This window comes from Cyphomyrmex costatus, unplaced genomic scaffold, assembly GCF_001594065.2.
Source record: "Cyphomyrmex costatus isolate MS0001 unplaced genomic scaffold, Ccosl1.0 scaffold392, whole genome shotgun sequence".
Taxonomy (NCBI): Eukaryota; Metazoa; Arthropoda; class Insecta; order Hymenoptera; family Formicidae; genus Cyphomyrmex; species Cyphomyrmex costatus.
In genome coordinates, this window is record NW_017278121.1 from 272,969 (window position 1) to 290,361 (window position 17,393).

The following is a 17,393-nucleotide window of genomic DNA, read 5'->3' on the forward strand; positions in this document are numbered from 1 at the left end:
AGATCGATATTTGGAAAATTACCAAAGTGAAGTATAGAGAATCTTCAGGCAGATTTGTGTAAAATATCGTTTAAATTGATACAATGTACATAGAGTCTAGTGAGAAAGAGCGAAAGAGAGCGAGCGAGAGAGAGGGAGAGAGAGGGCGAGAGCGAGCGAGCGAGTGAAAAAAAGAGGGAAAGAAAAAAGTGAAAAAAAATTCGATTTTACAGACTCAGAATTATCGCACTCTGGAGTGGTGGGGAAGCCATTGGGTCCAGCGAGTTGTTTTGAGTATCTTTCAATCGTCAGAATATTCAATTGTTGACTCTCGTGTAAGTCTTAATCAAGATTTCTTCCCAACTGAAATCTGCTGCTTAGATAATTGCTGTGATAGAGTGAACACAGGACCTGTTTATCCGTGTAGAGGTATATACAGAGATTCAATACTTAATTGAAATTCTTTTATCATAATCTTTACTACTTTTTTCCTCTTCTTTTGCGTTGAATAATAGTTGCAATTATATATATACATACATATATATAAACGTATATATAGACACATTTGAAAGAATTCCATCATTGCCATCTATATACGAAATTAATCTCCAGTCAATTTTTTGTAGTTTTATTAAGAATTTTCCTGTAGTTAATTTTGAATCATCTATCGGGTATTGTACAGCGATAGTATCGTACCTCATACCCCTTTGAGGATTAATTTATTGAATTGTAAATACTTTTATATTTTCGTAGCAGAACAAATGAATGAATATAATGTGCTGATTGCCATTGCTCAATCAAAGAAAGAAAAAGAATAAATATTTTATATATAACGTCTTTGATAACAAAAGAAACATGGCCTTGTTATTCCGATACGCGCATAGCTCCCGATTACGACAAAATGAAAACGACGGACTAAATCTGCACGTGTATAATATACGAATTATATTTCTAGGCATCTACAGAGACATGTACATAACACAGTTAAGAATATTCGTTTCTCTTTCTCCCTTTTTTTATCGGTTCTGTGGTTATCTTTTGAATTTTTTATATAATAGAATAATTTATGAGAAAAATGACCCTACGCTAACTCACGGCACAGATTCATTTTATTCTGCATGAGAATTTAAATTAATCTGTTCGAATATAAAAGCGAGAATAATTACAAAGGTACGACGTATCTCACGCGCGAGAATAATTACAAAGGTACGACGTACATACACGCGCTTCCATTTACTTTTACACACATTACACACACACGTACAGACAACGTGGTTCCTGTGTTCACATACGCATGTATTGCACGGCGCAGCGATGGAAGACACGTGCTTGCGCTCAAACTGAGTGACAAGTGCAAGGTATTGTTCCCAATTACTTTCACATACCGTTAGTAAAAAATGTGACACTAAGATGATATTAAGAGAGCCACTGCTTGGCCGCCACCACTCCAGGATGAAACTCGTCGATATATATATTAGCCATTTAATTAATTATTATGTATCTTTAACGATTAGAACAATTACTTACGACTAAGAGATGGTATTGAGAGAGAATGACTTCCAAAGTTGAATTGTCCGATCGTGTTCAATTGTTGGACTCGTCAACTGAACCGAATTCTTTGATTTTGAAACGTTACTATTAGACGTTCACTTCGCGCCTTTAATAATAAATAAAAACTGGATTGTTAAGAGATAATGGTAGACTTTTTAACGAGTCGTTAAAATAGGATATGATAGCATTATTTCGACGCGTATAATAACAATGTTTGATATTTTCACGTTAGAAAACGCATGTATGGCTATTTCTTTGCTTTGAGCTTACTTTACTATAAGTTACGTTTTACGATCATATATTTATATATGTGAATCCATGAACAAACAACAACTGTATTTAAGAGCGTATACTTAATATGAACATAAAATAAATTGACAAAATATTCTTTCTTTTCACTAGTAGCATACTTGTACTTATCGTAATTTTCAACACGTAATATTTACACTTTGTTGATAAATTTTATAATATCCGGATATATATACATTATGACGTATACAAAAACTAGAAATTCTGTAAAATGTATTGTACAGATAACAATGTACCGAATTTGTTTATATCAATATCACTTATATATATTCATTTTTTTCTTGATTAATTTCTTCATGAACTGTTGCAATTCAAATATCATAAAGAAGTTTCGAAGTAGGTATACAAGTGAAAAACTATTAGGACAAGCTGAATATTATTCATTTAACATATAGTTTGCTTCCAATTTATATAATACATTAAAGATACATTGTAAATTTCGTGAATGTAAATTTTTTAAAAATTTAAGAAACGAGAACAAACCTGGAGTGGTGCATGGCACTGCATTCTAGGCTTTTATACATATATTAGAATGGCATTATATATACATTTTTAATTCAATCTGAAGATGGAATCTTCTCGAAGCATGTTATGTTTCCTCGTGTACAATATTACTTAAAAAAAAAAATTCTAGCAATTGTGAAAGATGATATTTTAATTTTTTAAAGTCTTTATATCTGGAGACACGGTAGTGTCTCGGCGCTAAGGCAAGCGCACGACACTGCCGTGCCTCCTTTACGCGAATCTGACAAATTCGGGGGATTGAGATGATCATATCTCAGTAACGGCTGAACCGATCAAGTTAAGTACACACACACACACACATATATATACGTTTTAAAATTTTATATATGAATTTATATATATATATATATGTGTGTGTGTGTACGTATGTGAATATGTCGCGTGTGTATGCATGCATACTTAACACGCACGCGTACAGAAAAACGTATTAATAGTTGTTATTATATAACAACAGTTTAATTAAAAATAATCTTGTTAATTTAATAAGTATATTAATAAACAAATAACATTTTATAAAAACAAAAAATTGAGCATTTGTTATATTAATATTTTAATTAACAAGATTATTATAAACTACTATTAATTAATGTCATTAATTTATCATTTTGTTCTTCCATGTATACATATATATATATATATATATATATCTATAATTTAAAAAAACAAAAAGAAAATATACATAGAGAAAGAAAAAATATAGGTAGATATATAAAGAAGAATGTGTTTGCAATATTAGATACAATAATTTTTTTAGTTTAAAAAATTTGATCTCTTTAGTCTTATTTATATCTATTTAATATAATAAAGAATTATTACGTGTAATAGTTTATATATTTATATGTATTTGTATGTATAATTTATTAATTTTTCAATTTAAAATTTATTTTTCTCAGAAACACGAGATATATGAAGATATCTACTTGTGCACGAGGAATCATCTCTTTCCAATTGCATTATAGTTTTACACATGGCCTATATATAAAATATTTTCTTTTATAGAATTATTTTACAAAAATTTTAATTACTTTTCGTTTCAGTAAAAACTAAAATTACTCCTAAATATTCAATGCAACTATTGCACATGCGAGCATGTTGAATAATACGTTTTTAGAAAAATGGTGTACTATTTAAATAAGTTTAAAAATTATTCGTTAAATTTAAATACTTGAATCTACGAATTATAGAATTAATAAACAGTCAATTTTGCTATAACTAAACATATTTCGTAAAAAGATAATTTTCTCTCTATTTTTCGTTCAATTTTTAGATTCTTTGATAATTATTTAATTCAATAATATTAAATAATTAATTAAACATCGATTAATCGCTTGATTTACTAGTTTAAACAATTTTTTATTTATTCACAATACTTTTTATTTCAATAAAATATCACAGGTGGATAATAATCAATCATAAAATACACTTCTCAACAAAATTAAAGGATCACTTGTTCCACTCTGCAGAAATAGGCAAACTTTGAGATAGAATAACTTCGTCAGAAATCATCGTATCGAGATGTTTAAAAAAGCATTTTAAAGCTTGAAATTTCTACTTTTCAGACCTGTACTTCAAAAAACGGTCTTACTGATATTTCGTGAAGTTGCACAATCATAAATAAAAGTGTGTCAATCCTAAGAATTTTTTACAAAATTTGCCAAGTTTCCACGGAGCCAAGTAAAAATTGTGTACAATTGCGGTTTACAGCTTTCGAAAGAGTGAATCTTTATCTTCAATTTGCTTTTTTGTTGAGTTCTGTACGATTTTTTTTCACCGAGTTATTCAACGTTGAAGTAAAAAGGCCATTTTATAACTCGGTGAAAAAAAATCGTACAAAGCTCAACAAAAAAGCAAATTGAAGGTAAAGATTCACTCTTTCGAAAGCTGTAAACCGCAATTGTACACAATTTTTACTTGGCTCCGTGGAAACTTGGAAAATTTTGTAAAAAATTCTTAGGATTGACACACTTTTATTTATGATTGTGCAACTTCACGAAATATCAGTAAGACCGTTTTTTGAAGTACAGGTCTGAAAAGTAGAAATTTCAAGCTTTAAAATGCTTTTTTAAACATCTCGATACGATGATTTTTGACGAAATTATTCTATCTCAAAGTTTGCCTATTTTTGCAGGGTGGAACAAGTGATCCTTTAATTTTGTTGAGAAGTGTATAATAAGGTCATATATGGTTACATAGAAATACTTTATTAATATTTAATACCTCACATTCCGTTATTATTGATATTCAGATATCTACGAGATATTATAATCCATTTTATCATTATTTCATTAAATATAAGCACGTACACATATTCACTGTTAGAGGATATTAAACAGGATCAAAATCGCAGAGTAATTTATAAAACATCAAAAAACTCTCTGATAAATTAATATGTTTGTCAAAGAGTTTGTTTATAAAAGATCTGATATTTAAAATTATAATGTTATATATTCATTTATATTCTTTTTGCGAAATCGTCTTGTATAATATAACATTACTGTATTTGTAACAGGTAAGTATTGGTATAGATCGCAATAATTTTTGTAATGACAATTGCACAGAAAATTAGTAAGAGTGAGATCAATACATATGCACAAATATTTTCAAACTTATATTTGAGGATCGCTTGAGTTTGCTGGAAATTATGAAACATTCAGCCTTCAACCAAGACGGCATAATACAATATATAAGAAATGCATCAAGTCGCGTAAAGGAAATTAATTCAATTATTTCAGTGCATCTCCTTATTTTCGTTCAGAAATTGATACTACGCAACCAATTTTTTTTTAAAACGGTTATATAATTACAAACTTGTCATTTATTTTAATCGATAAGAGAACAGATTTGATCGCAGTTAAACGAGATATTTTTAATAAAAAAAACATTTTTAGAAAAAAATTAGTAGTTTATATTCAATAAAATTACTTTTTGATACATCCTCAAATTGGACATACATAATGAAATGAAAATCTTAAATTATACACACACATGCACACAAGCTAGTTGTGATTCACATATTGCAAATATTTTAAAAGAAATTATTTAAATGTTATTTTAAGAACTAGTTATAAAAATGCATGCATACATGTATCTATACCTTTTATTTTTATCTTTAGTCATTTAAGACTAATGAAAAATGCAGCTTTTATCACTCGTTCGTTAATGAATAGATAATTAGATGGGACACTTATACATATATAAGATACAATTTGATACATGTAAGTATACACTTATACATATACACATATATAAATTATATATATAATTGAATAGCAAGAGTGCTCACTAGATGTGACAGATATATTATCTTCCTTGACATTGCCATACTGTGAAGAATCTGATTTAAAGTACATCGTCAATTCATATCAATTTAGCAGTTATAAAAAAGACGTCTATAAATACTAGAATAAATATGTAAATTATTCACAAATATGATATATTTTTACAAATTCCCAGTATTGTAAAAACAATGTTACGTGGAATATCAACCTACATTTTGCATTTATTATATATCCTAAAGTTAATTAAACTTTTACTTAGTGGCATTTAGAATCTATGAATGATAAATAACGATATATTGGAAGCAAAGCATAAATTCTGGTGTAAATGTACATCTCCAAATATATATAATGATATATACAAGATGGATTTAACACACGAGACAACTGTTTTTTGATATAAAAATTACTACGTCTTCGAAAAATAGAATATACTTAAGATATCCAAGTGTGAAGTCCCTAAAAATAGAAAGAAAATACTTTACAAAATATCGTCATTGTTCATGAGATGATACTGGAAAAATGTTTACATATTGTAAATATCAAATGCTGGAATATACTAATATATTTATGTATAGATTATATTATTATAAAAATGTTATACGATAGAAAGAGTAAAGCTCTATTAAAGATTTTTATCCAACTGGAGCAGAGTATGAAAGATACTATAATAAAAACAGAATCGTATTGACATTATAACAATAAACAGGAAGCATAATTATCTCGGACCTATTTAGATCCGTTCAACTCTGAATATTAGAATTAAAACAAAAAAGAAAAATACAACGTTTAAAGTAACGTAAACAACAATTAATGCCTTTGTATTGGTAAACTCCAGGCCTCATTTTTACGACCGCAAAGTTATGAAAACCGCGCAGAATAAAAAACTCGTCTCTTATTGGGTTTTGTCTACCGCTTCCAATCGTTCGATAGTAGGCGGATGTGAATGATTCCAACAGGAATACAATTTATCATATATAGGAAATCCTAAATTATCCTTCTGTAACTTTAAAAGAGCTGCTTTTAAAGAATCGCCATGGCCTAATTTCGTGGCAAAACGATCTGCTTGAAATTCATATTTTCGGCTGATCACTATGCTAATAAAACTAAAGATCTGAAAATAATAAAAAAATTACATAAATAATTTTCTATTTAATGTGTAATATAAAAATCGTATAGAAAAATTTAATGATTACTTACTGTATTCAGTGGCATCAAAATATACATTGTTACAATAAATAGACCGATAAGAATGGGCTCAGTATCGGTGAAACCAAAAGCGCTATACATTGGTGTGTATCGCAAGAGTTTGGCAAACACAACAAAATTGGCTCCAAGTATTATCTAAAAAAAAAAATTAAAAACCAAATATTAAATACAAAGAGAAATCTAAAGAACAGGTTATATACAATACTTCCTATTTTTTAAAATATATTATTTTATTAAATATCTTATTAAATTTTATTAAGTGATTCTTGAATGGATGCAGAGTTCAGTGTTTGTCTAGCAAATATTAAAATATTATTATTAATATAAGGCTAATTCAAAATGATATACATAAATAACAATACACAAAATATAAATCAACTTTAAAGTTATACCTGACTCAGCACAAATCCTTTCACAGCATGATTATGTTTCCAATGACCCAATTCATGCGCGAGTACCGCCAATATTTCATCTGTTTCACAACCATGCTCTTTATCGACATCACTTTCGTCTTTCTTGCAATAATCCTTAATGAGTGTATCAAAAAGAACTATCCTCTTATATTTATAAAAACCATATAGGTAGGCATTGCTGTGTGACGATCTCTTGGAGCCTTCAACTATAAATAACTTGTACAAAGGATAGTTCAAGGAAGCTGCCAATTCTTCGATTTTTTGCTTTAATTCTCCCTCAGGCAATGGCGAATATTTATCAAATAATGGTGCGATTATTTCTGGATATAAAATCATGATAAATAACGATAATACCACAAATAATATCCACAAGTACCAGAAGAAATAATCGCCACCATTTTGCACAACCCAAATTACACAATTTAGAATAGGTAAAATCAGAATTTGACCCACCACAAACTTCTTAATTTCGTCCTTAATAAAAAACATAGTTGTCTGTAAATAAATAATAGTAAGTAATTACCAGACATCTGTTCCAATTAAATCTAATGTTCAATAATTAAATAAATGCTTGAAGATACATAAAAATGTCTTTATGTTACTTGTAGAGACTTACTTGCTTATTAAAGCCATGTTTCTGTTCCAAAACAAAAGTATCGTATATCGCTATTGGCAGATTGGCTACGTGGGAAACTAACCCTACAATAAACATACATATCATACTAATCAGTATTTCATTCTCGTGATTAAAATCACAATACTTTGCTATTTTAATGCTCCATTGCCAGAAATAGTAATAGCCATAAAATACCAGGATTAACTGTAAAAACATCAATGCAAATTCATGAATATCTAAAAAATTTCTTTCTGTTTCAACTCTTTCATCAATGTATAATTTATTATACATTATCTTTTTACTGCTTTATTTTAAAAGGTTTCTACTAAAAATAAAAAATGAGATAGTCTTGTAAAACTCCTATAGTGAGATTTTTAAAGCATCAATAAAATTCATACAAAAATATAAAAAAAATTTGTTGTTTAAAATTTAATGATCATCCAAGTATCCATACATTGAGAGAAGAATTAATCGACAGTACATAGAACTCATAGAAGTATTCATGGTACTCACAGTATTATAAATATTAATATATGCGTCTTGTATAATACCAAAGGTATTTCTGTCTAACGCATATGCACGAGCCTTATCATATACATCCTTACTCATTAAACCCTCAACTGATTTTGGTAAATCAACCAGACGTTTCAGTAATGCTCTCTGTAAATATATATAAATTAGTAATATTGACTCTTAATTATATTAATTCATTTATTTCTAAAATAATCACCTCTATAAATAAGAATTAAAATAATAATTGAAATAAATGTAATATAAATAAAATGTAAGTATGTAAAAATACATAGACGTTTGAATAACAAATAATATTAAATCTTGCTAATTTTAAGAATTATATATACATAGTGCATGTTAAGCATTATTCTAAAAAGTGAAAAAAATGATTAGGGTTAGAAGGTTAGAAGGGTAGATTTACCTGGCGGAAGCCTAAATAATAATTCCAAAAGATTAATAGCCATTTCACGCATAAAATTGTTTCAAGAATGTGTTTCTCCCAAAAATTCAGAACTGCCTCCATTTTGTTAATATATATTAACAGGATATTCAGTATCTCACGCTAAAGTACACATACACACCGTCGTCATTTGCGAAGAATGAGAAAGACATAATCGAGGGCAATGGCCCACTTAAAAAAGTTAAGCAATAAAATATAAGCGTTAAGCGAAAGGGCCAATCAGAGTAAAGACCGTAAGACAATAATGTAGGCAGTAGCCAATCCAACATGTTTGATTTTCTTACTGCTTACGTCTCCTTCTTTACACCCCTATGTGGCTTTCTCATCCACTCATAATGGTCATAATTCATGCGATAAATTTACTGATCCAGTGCATGTTTCTTCGAGGTCACACGTAATCAATTCACAGACATTCGTCTCGTGTCAAATCGAAGTGAAATTCACAATAGGCCTTAAGTTATATATATACATATATACATACATATATATATATATATATATAAATGCCTTCGACCGAATCAGGATATTACGTAACCGTATTTGCTCGTATTAGAGCCAATAGTGCTCCGTAAAGACACAATTTTAGTATTTAATCGCGAGATAGAGCGGTGTTCTAAACGCTAAAGTTATTATAATCTACTGTTATTATTATAATAAATCTAAATGCGAAACTATTAAATGCGAAAAATCGCGTAGTATAGGGCGAAGCTTACGACACGTAAGTGGAATCGAACCCGGATTCGTGAGTCGACCGCCTAGGCACCTAAAGGCCAGTGATGCCAGACATGGCCCGCAGTGCCCGCACTCGCGCATGAGCGTTGTTTAAGGACGCAGAACATACTTTAACATAAAGCTGATTCTACATTAGCCGCATCGCAGGATCGCAAACATTGCGGTCCAATCAACATCAAGCTCGATCGACTCTGATTGGACCGCAACGCTTGCGACATGCTGCGATGCGACTAATGTAGGCCGGTATTCGAAGTCGATTTTCATTTTAAGATCGTCTTATGGGCCTTCTACAATAAGCCGTAAGTCATAAATCGGAAGTAAGAAACTAAAAATTGACGACTGTGATTGGTCCATTTCTAGCTTATGACTTATGATTTGTGACTAAAGCGGGGAGCACAGACTTTTGCATAACGCATAAAGCATGTGCATAAGGAATTTCATTGGCCCATTTTCTTATGCATGAGTCAATGGACCAATCAAATTCTTTATGTATATGGTTTATGCGTTATGCAAAAGTCTGTGCTCCCCGCTTAACTCGGAACGCATAAGGGCCTCTTTCACCAACGCCGATTAACTTAATCGACGATTAGTCCATTGGAATTGATCAATCGCATTTATCATTTAGTTTTGACGACAGACGCGATTGGTCAATTCAAATGGACTAATCGGCGTTGGTGAAAGAGGCCCTAAAGGTGCTTTTTCATGCGCAGCACGCTGCAGCAGCAATTCGTTACTATTGGTTAAGAATTTTATGTAAGCTAGATGACGCACTTCCGGCGCAAAATACATTTTGCCGCAGTTCGTTGAAGTTGAACCGAACGAACAGCAAGCAGCAAGCGGCAAAATCGAGGCAATATTATTTATTGCAATAAATATTAGGAAAATAAACGAAGAATGGCTTCGGATAAGGGACGAATGTTTGTAAATTAGATTATTTTATACTTTACACTTTACTTTTTCAAATTTGTGGTAAAGTATAAAATGATCTAATTTACAAACATGTATCCGTACCTTATCCGAAGCCATTTTTCGTTTATTTTCCTAATATTTATTGCAATAAATAATATTTTCATAATGAAACGACGGACATATTGTACGCTTTCTCGATTTTGCCGCTTGCTGCTTGCTGTTCGTTCGGTTCAACTTCAACGAACTGCGGCAAAATGTATTTTGCGCCGGAAGTGCGTCATCTAGCTTACATAAAATTCTTAACCAATAGTAACGAATTGCTGCTGCAGCGTGCTGCGCATGAAAAAGCACCTTAAGGCTTATTCTTTTTGCCTGCACTGTCTGCATCAGTTCAGACAGTGCAATAAGTTGAAGTGAAACAAACGTATATCTATTTCACTTCACCTATTGCACTGTGGGCACAGTGCAGAGAAAAAGAACAGGGGCTCTATTCTTGAAAAGAAACGTATACCATGAAGGAAGATATAAGGAGACTCCACAGTCTCGCCAGTCTACAAAACATGGACCCATTTTAGGTTTCGAGTTCAGTTTCCGATTCTCAACACTCGCAGCGCTCGTGAATTTAGTAGTGCTGTGCTTAATAAGTGCGAGTAAGAGAAATGATCATTTCTCTTACTCGCACTCATCAGAATTGGAAACTGAACTCGAAACCTAAAATGGGTCCACTTTTATTTTACGGAGTGGAGTCTCCTTATATCTTACTTCCTGCTATAATCATACGTACTACATACGTCCAATACACGAAAAAGAAATTCCCTAGCTAATTTGACAGCTTTATCTACTTTCAATTTTTGCCGATTTTCTCGTACTCGCTGCACCGTGTGTTACATGTGTGTGTAAAAGTGTCAAATAATAAAGTAAATTTTGTCCACGATCCAACAAAATATGTAAAATACAAGAAGAAAAAACTCAAAAGAGTCAGAAATTTGTAGGAAGATAAAATAATCGACCAAAAATAACATGTAGTTTTCAAAGAGAGTGAAAAGATCACGAAGTAAACATCAACAAGAGGTTGACAGGCGAACACGTTAACGAGCGAAGATCGATGTTTCTCTCGACCTGGCGATGATCGTATAAGAAACCGGGCCATGGAAGACAGTAGCAAGGAACACCGGGTCCTGCAGCACTATGTTGCCAAGCAAGACACGGTACTGATACGGCTATTTGGTGTGTGCGACGTAAATGTTAACAAGTTACGTCTGGGAATGCTTGTAGAAGCACTGGAGGATTTGAGGGAGAGCGTGTTGAGGGTACGCGTGACCGACACCGTCGGCGGATCTAAGACCTGGTGCGGCACGGAATGGCGTTGCCACAAGTACGATCTGATCCCCGTGTCACAGAAGGTCTGGCAGTACCTGCTCGCTGTTCAGTCTCCCCAGGAGAGAGTCCGACTAGCGAACGATGAGGCTCTGTGCGAGCAGATAAAAAATATATCTGTAAATGACGTAGCCTGGTACTGCTCCGATCCCACTAACAGACGTGCTAGAGAATTGGCGTTTGTCAGATACATCGGACCTGTGCTGCAGCTGGGATTGGGACATTATTTTGGCCTTGAACTAGTGGTGAATTGACTAAAGCTGCTTTTAGTTGCTGCTGCTCTTTTTTTAAATTCTCAGTTTTATAACTTAAAATAGAGTATATTGTGTATAAGAAATAGACAAAATAACTATATACATCTGAGAATTACATATAGGTATTATTTATATATAATAAAGAGTTCATCTTTAGATAATACTAGATTCTGTCATTGTTGGAAATAGTCATGCTTGAAGGATGTAGCAACAGTTGTAATACAAAGTTATGTCATTCTTCCATCAAAACATCTTTTAATTGCTTATCAGATATTGGAAGAAAACAATTGTTTTTATCCTGTTCTTTAAAATTACAAAATATTCAATTATATTTTAATCAGGTAGTTGCATTGGTCAAGAAAGGTACTGGAGTTTTGGATAAAAGGACAAGTTTGGAGAATAGAGTGAAAAACAAATTTCTTTTTCCAATATTATTTATGTAAATAATTAAAAGATAATATGTTATATTGATAATTCAAAAATTGTGATTTTGTTTCAATAAGGATAGAATATGTATAAAAAGCAAGTAAGAGGTCAATTTCTTATTAATAATAAAATAAATAATATGTTTCTCAGATATTCATATTATTTTGTCTATCTTTTGTATGTAAAATTATAGCTCTTCTTTGTATGTGTGTATCTATGATTATTATATATATGGTATAAAAGAGAACAAATAAAATATTGTTGAATTAAGTTTTAAAATAAGTCGGTAAAATAACATAGTTTTACTTTTGGATTAATTTCAATAAATCTTATTTTTGGACATATAAAACTATTATAAAAATATTTAATTTAAAAAATGAAAAACTTGCACAAAATATAAAATTATGTTTTTATCTTTATCAAAAGACTAATTACAGGATGTATTTTAATAAAGAGGAAGTGTTTGAATCTTAAGATAATTTTACAATATAATAAACAAGCGAACACATGTGAATCAATATGCAATTAACAATAATTTATACATATATATTACAGGAAAGTCAGGAACTATCCAAAACATCCTTATTGGCTAAAGAATATTTTATTTCCACACATTGGAATGCTGCTAAGATATTCACTACTATAAATAATATATTACCTTATAAAGAAACTGACTCAATTTCTACCAACATTGAAAAAAGTATCTATTAATCATAATTCATTAATGAATCATTTACTAATCAATGTTTCATTATTAATTTTATAATCATGCAATTTAAATATTTTTATATTTCAGTATTGTTTTTGAAAAATAATACAGGTATTGACTATAATAACGATAAGAAAAGATCCATGCTTGAGAGTACACCAGCTGTTTTATTAGAACAGTTTACTCTATTTGATGATAACAAAAATAACAACCAAGAATCTGTCAACATACTAAAAGAATGTCATCAAACTGGAAAGTCAGAGCTTGAAAATGATATTAATAACTTTACTCAAACCGTCGATCATACTCTTTTTAAATGTGGTAATTTCACAATCGTGAAAGCAACAAATATTTATTAAATATATACTTATTCTGTCTATACTTCTCCCTAAAAACCCTAAACTAAATTAGCCCCAGTGCCAGACTTTAGTTTCCTTGGTGCGATAGAGGGAGTTAATAATAGCTCAGGTATTTTAAAAATAGATGCACAAAACCTAGCCCGACTTCCTAGAGGGCTGCTGCCAGGTTATAAAGCAGTTTAAAACTATTGTATTTTTGTTTAACAATGGCAGCAGAACTACAGAACATTCCTATTTTTGTATTGGAGCACAAATGGAGTAGTGATATAGAATCAAATGTATACAGTGATGTGGAAGATGCGCGTGGCATAATGTTGGATTACAGTAAGATACAATTGACATGCTACCTCTACTGCACTTTTAATTCAAACACGCGTTTTTTTCTTCCGAAATAATATTTATACTTTTACATCAGAAAAATGATTACTCTTGCTTCCTTACACATTGTCTTTAAGTATTAATATAAAAGTATTTCAATAACAACAATCAGTTATAACTATCTGTCACTTGCAATAGGTAATGGTGAGAAAAATGAAATCAAGAAATTCAACAGGCTAGAGAATAAAGGAGATTTAATAGTGGGATCTAATGTAAAAGTACTTCTGGATTCAGATATCCATTATGGAATTATTCGTTGGATTGGCTCACCGCCTGGTACAAGTCCAGGCAAATTGATGGCAGCTGTCGAGCTAGTAAGTAAAATGAGTGTATTAAGTAGGCTGTTTTGCATTTTATAAAAGAGCAATAGAACAGACTAGAACATTATATTTTATTCATAGGATAATGGACATCCTTTAGGTACCGATGGAACTTACAAAGACGTCAGATATTTTCATTGTAGGCCTTATCGAGCTGTATTCACAGACATTGAACACTGTTCTCATTACGAAAGTGTTAGTATAGTTATTCATTACTTTTTCAATATTAATTTACGTCATATTACGTGTTAATTATGAAAATAGGAGAATTATAGAAACATTTGTCATAAACAGACTAAGCTCAACGAACAGCCTACACTAATAAATAACGATAATTTCGGTAATATGGAGAGTTCTGTAATAACGGGTATAGTACGGCCTATCTCCGTCAAGGGAGACTTGGAAAGTATATGTGGGAAGTATCGTGGTATTCAAGGCCATCATAATTCGTGCTATTTGGACGCTACTCTTTTCAGCATGTTTACATTTACTAGTGTATTTGACAATCTTCTGTTTCGGTAATTAATTTTGTTTCGATATAATTGAATATATATTTTATTGAAAAGATTATTTCTCTTTGAAAGCAAAAATGGATTTTATTGCATAAATATAATATAAGTGTTTTTATACAAGTTTTTATGCAATTACTTTTTTAGTCCACCAAATGAAAAAGATTGCCCACAATATGAAGAAGTGCAAAGGGTCTTAAGAGAGGAGATTGTAAATCCTTTGAGAAAAAATATGTTTGTCAGAGCAGATCGTGTAATGAAACTCAGGACGTTGCTTGAAAAACTATCGTCAGTTTCCGGCCTCACTAGCGAAGAAAAAGGTATACTTTTATATTTCGAAATATTATAATAATGGGTTCTATTTTTAATCATTCTTCTAGTGATTCTTAATAATTTTGTTTTTATTTAGATCCAGAGGAGTTCTTAACGTCGCTAGTTGCTCAAATTTTGAATGCCGAACCGTTCCTCAAATTAAGTTCTGGACAGGACGCCTACCATTACCAATTGTTTGTCGAAAAGGACGACCATTTAAATCTACCGACTGTGCAGCAATTATTGGAGCAGAGTTTTTTAACTAGTAACATCAGATTGAAGGAAGTTCCTTCCTGTCTCATCATACAAATGCCGCGCTTTGGAAAGTCATTTAAAATGTATCAGAAAATACAGCCTACGTTACTACTCGATGTAACAGACATTATCGAAGACTGTTAAGTATCGTTGTATCGAACATCAAGTTACAATAATCGCTTTTATTCTAAACAACTCATTTTATTTTCAATATTTATATGTCATTTTGCAGCACCCAGACAATGCACAGTATGTGGCAAATTGGCGGAATTCGAGTGCAAGGAATGTTACGGACAATGCGGTGTCGGTCTCGAAAGTATAGCTTTCTGTTTACAGTGCCTTGAAAAAGTTCGTAAAGCATGAAATTGATATATAAATATAAGAAATCCAAAAATCAATTTTTATTTTGGACATTTCCTTTAGGTACATCGTCATGAACGAAGAACAAATCACGAACCAAAGAAGCTAAACGTACCTATGGAGTTTACAATTCTACAAGAACATTGTCCTGTACCGCGTCTATATTTGGAGTTATCCGCGGTGGTCTGCATTGAAACTTCGCACTATGTTTCATTTGTAAAATGCGGTCCTGGTTCGGAAGCTCCTTGGTGTTTTTTCGATTCCATGGCCGACAGAAAAGGTATTTCTCACTCATATTTATATAAATAGCTATATAAAATTAACTTCTTTTGTATATTTTTTATATCTTTTATCGATCTCAAATCATTTTATTGTTGAGAATCTTAAATATTGAATTATTAAAATAATTATGTATTAGTGATTTTTATTTAAGCGTAAACTTTTTTATCAGGAGAGCAAAATGGATATAATATACCAGAGATGGTGCCATGTCCAGATTTTCCTTACTGGTTGAGTGAAGAAGGAGGAACTTACCTGACTGAATTAAAAGACGATCGTCATTTGCCCGAACACGCAAAACGTCTACTTTGCGATGCATACATGTGCATGTATCAATCTCCAGATGTTATGATGTACAAATAACTTAAAAAACAACTTATTTTTAAAGTTGACAGGAGAGACTATGGAAATCTCTATCGAAAACAAATTTCTATTCAACCATATTATAGCTAAAATAAAAGAAAGAATCACTCTATAAGTGTGATATTCATAATTAAGAGAAATCTGCTATAAAGACGTTTGGAAAAAAAGGCCAAATAAAAAGACATTTTGACTCGATCTATCGAGAAGATCAGTTTAATTTTTCTTCTAGAAAGAAACAGAATTTTGGCTTTTGAAATTAGAAATTCACTAGATAAAAGGAGAATATTCGATCTGCACTATGTCTATAATGCAGTTGAGGTGCAGATAACTTTATTATAATACTTTCAAGATCAAATTTTGACTGAACTAATGGAAATTTTGCAGTTTTGTAAAATATAAGCCAAAAAAATCTTGTGGCAAAATGTTACTTCTATGAGAAAAAATAGAATTGAACATGTTTCTGTCTATATTGTGATAAGAAGCAGATAATCTCATTTAATGTAATATTTTTAAGAACAAAATTGCAAAATTTGTTTTCTTAGAGACAAAATATGGTATTGTGAATAAAGTGCAACAAATGAATTTGGAGTTGACCTGTCACTCCTGTCGACATTAAGTCCTACCTAAAGTAATGTTAATTCTAGCATTACTGTAAAAGTGCAATCTCCTGCTTTTAGCTTTCTGGGACGATGTAATAAGTTTATATAAATCTTTTTAAAATGTTTGTAATAAGGCTCAATATGTTTTTAAACAATTAATATAGAGAAACAGGGCAATGAGCCAATAAATCAAGTTAAAAATATTTGTAAATTAATTTAATGTATAAATCTTTTTAAATTGTAGACTGAGACAGTATCCCAAGGTCTCAAAATTTATGTACAAAATAGGAATATATGTTTGTAAGCAGAATATATATGTTGTAAGAAATAAAATTGACATATTAATATAATTGACATTATTTATTCGAAGATGCATCTGCCAGATTTGTATCACAAGGGAAC

At 31.0% G+C, this 17,393-nt stretch overlaps 2 protein-coding genes across 4 annotated transcripts; one reads left to right on the top strand and one right to left on the bottom strand.

Annotated features, from left to right (window-relative positions):
- Positions 1–6,293: 6,293 nt before the first annotated feature.
- On the bottom strand, positions 6,294–9,646 carry LOC108776886 (CAAX prenyl protease 1 homolog). 3 transcript variants are annotated; one of them, XM_018543625.1, is made up of 7 exons: positions 9,585–9,646; positions 8,812–8,952; positions 8,391–8,537; positions 7,878–8,081; positions 7,241–7,756; positions 6,840–6,983; positions 6,294–6,753 (listed from the first exon to the last, which is right to left on the bottom strand). In XM_018543625.1, exons 2-7 carry the CDS (start codon positions 8,911–8,913, stop codon positions 6,535–6,537), a joined length of 1,332 nt encoding a protein of 443 aa, XP_018399127.1. In that variant the 5' UTR covers positions 8,914–8,952; positions 9,585–9,646; the 3' UTR covers positions 6,294–6,534. The 3 variants fall into 3 exon arrangements, with proteins under 3 accessions (XP_018399127.1, XP_018399125.1, XP_018399124.1); XM_018543623.1 differs by lacking the exon at positions 9,585–9,646 and adding an exon at positions 9,135–9,178; XM_018543622.1 differs by lacking the exon at positions 9,585–9,646 and having other exon boundaries at positions 8,812–9,168.
- A 1,747-nt stretch (positions 9,647–11,393) lies between these two features.
- Positions 11,394–16,556, top strand: CYLD (ubiquitin carboxyl-terminal hydrolase CYLD). The gene is made up of 11 exons (XM_018543609.1): positions 11,394–12,113; positions 13,104–13,248; positions 13,345–13,578; positions 14,133–14,308; positions 14,396–14,509; positions 14,609–14,832; positions 14,971–15,143; positions 15,233–15,529; positions 15,623–15,738; positions 15,814–16,030; positions 16,202–16,556. Exons 1-11 carry the CDS (start codon positions 11,640–11,642, stop codon positions 16,390–16,392), a joined length of 2,361 nt encoding a protein of 786 aa, XP_018399111.1. The 5' UTR covers positions 11,394–11,639; the 3' UTR covers positions 16,393–16,556.
- Positions 16,557–17,393: the final 837 nt, after the last annotated feature.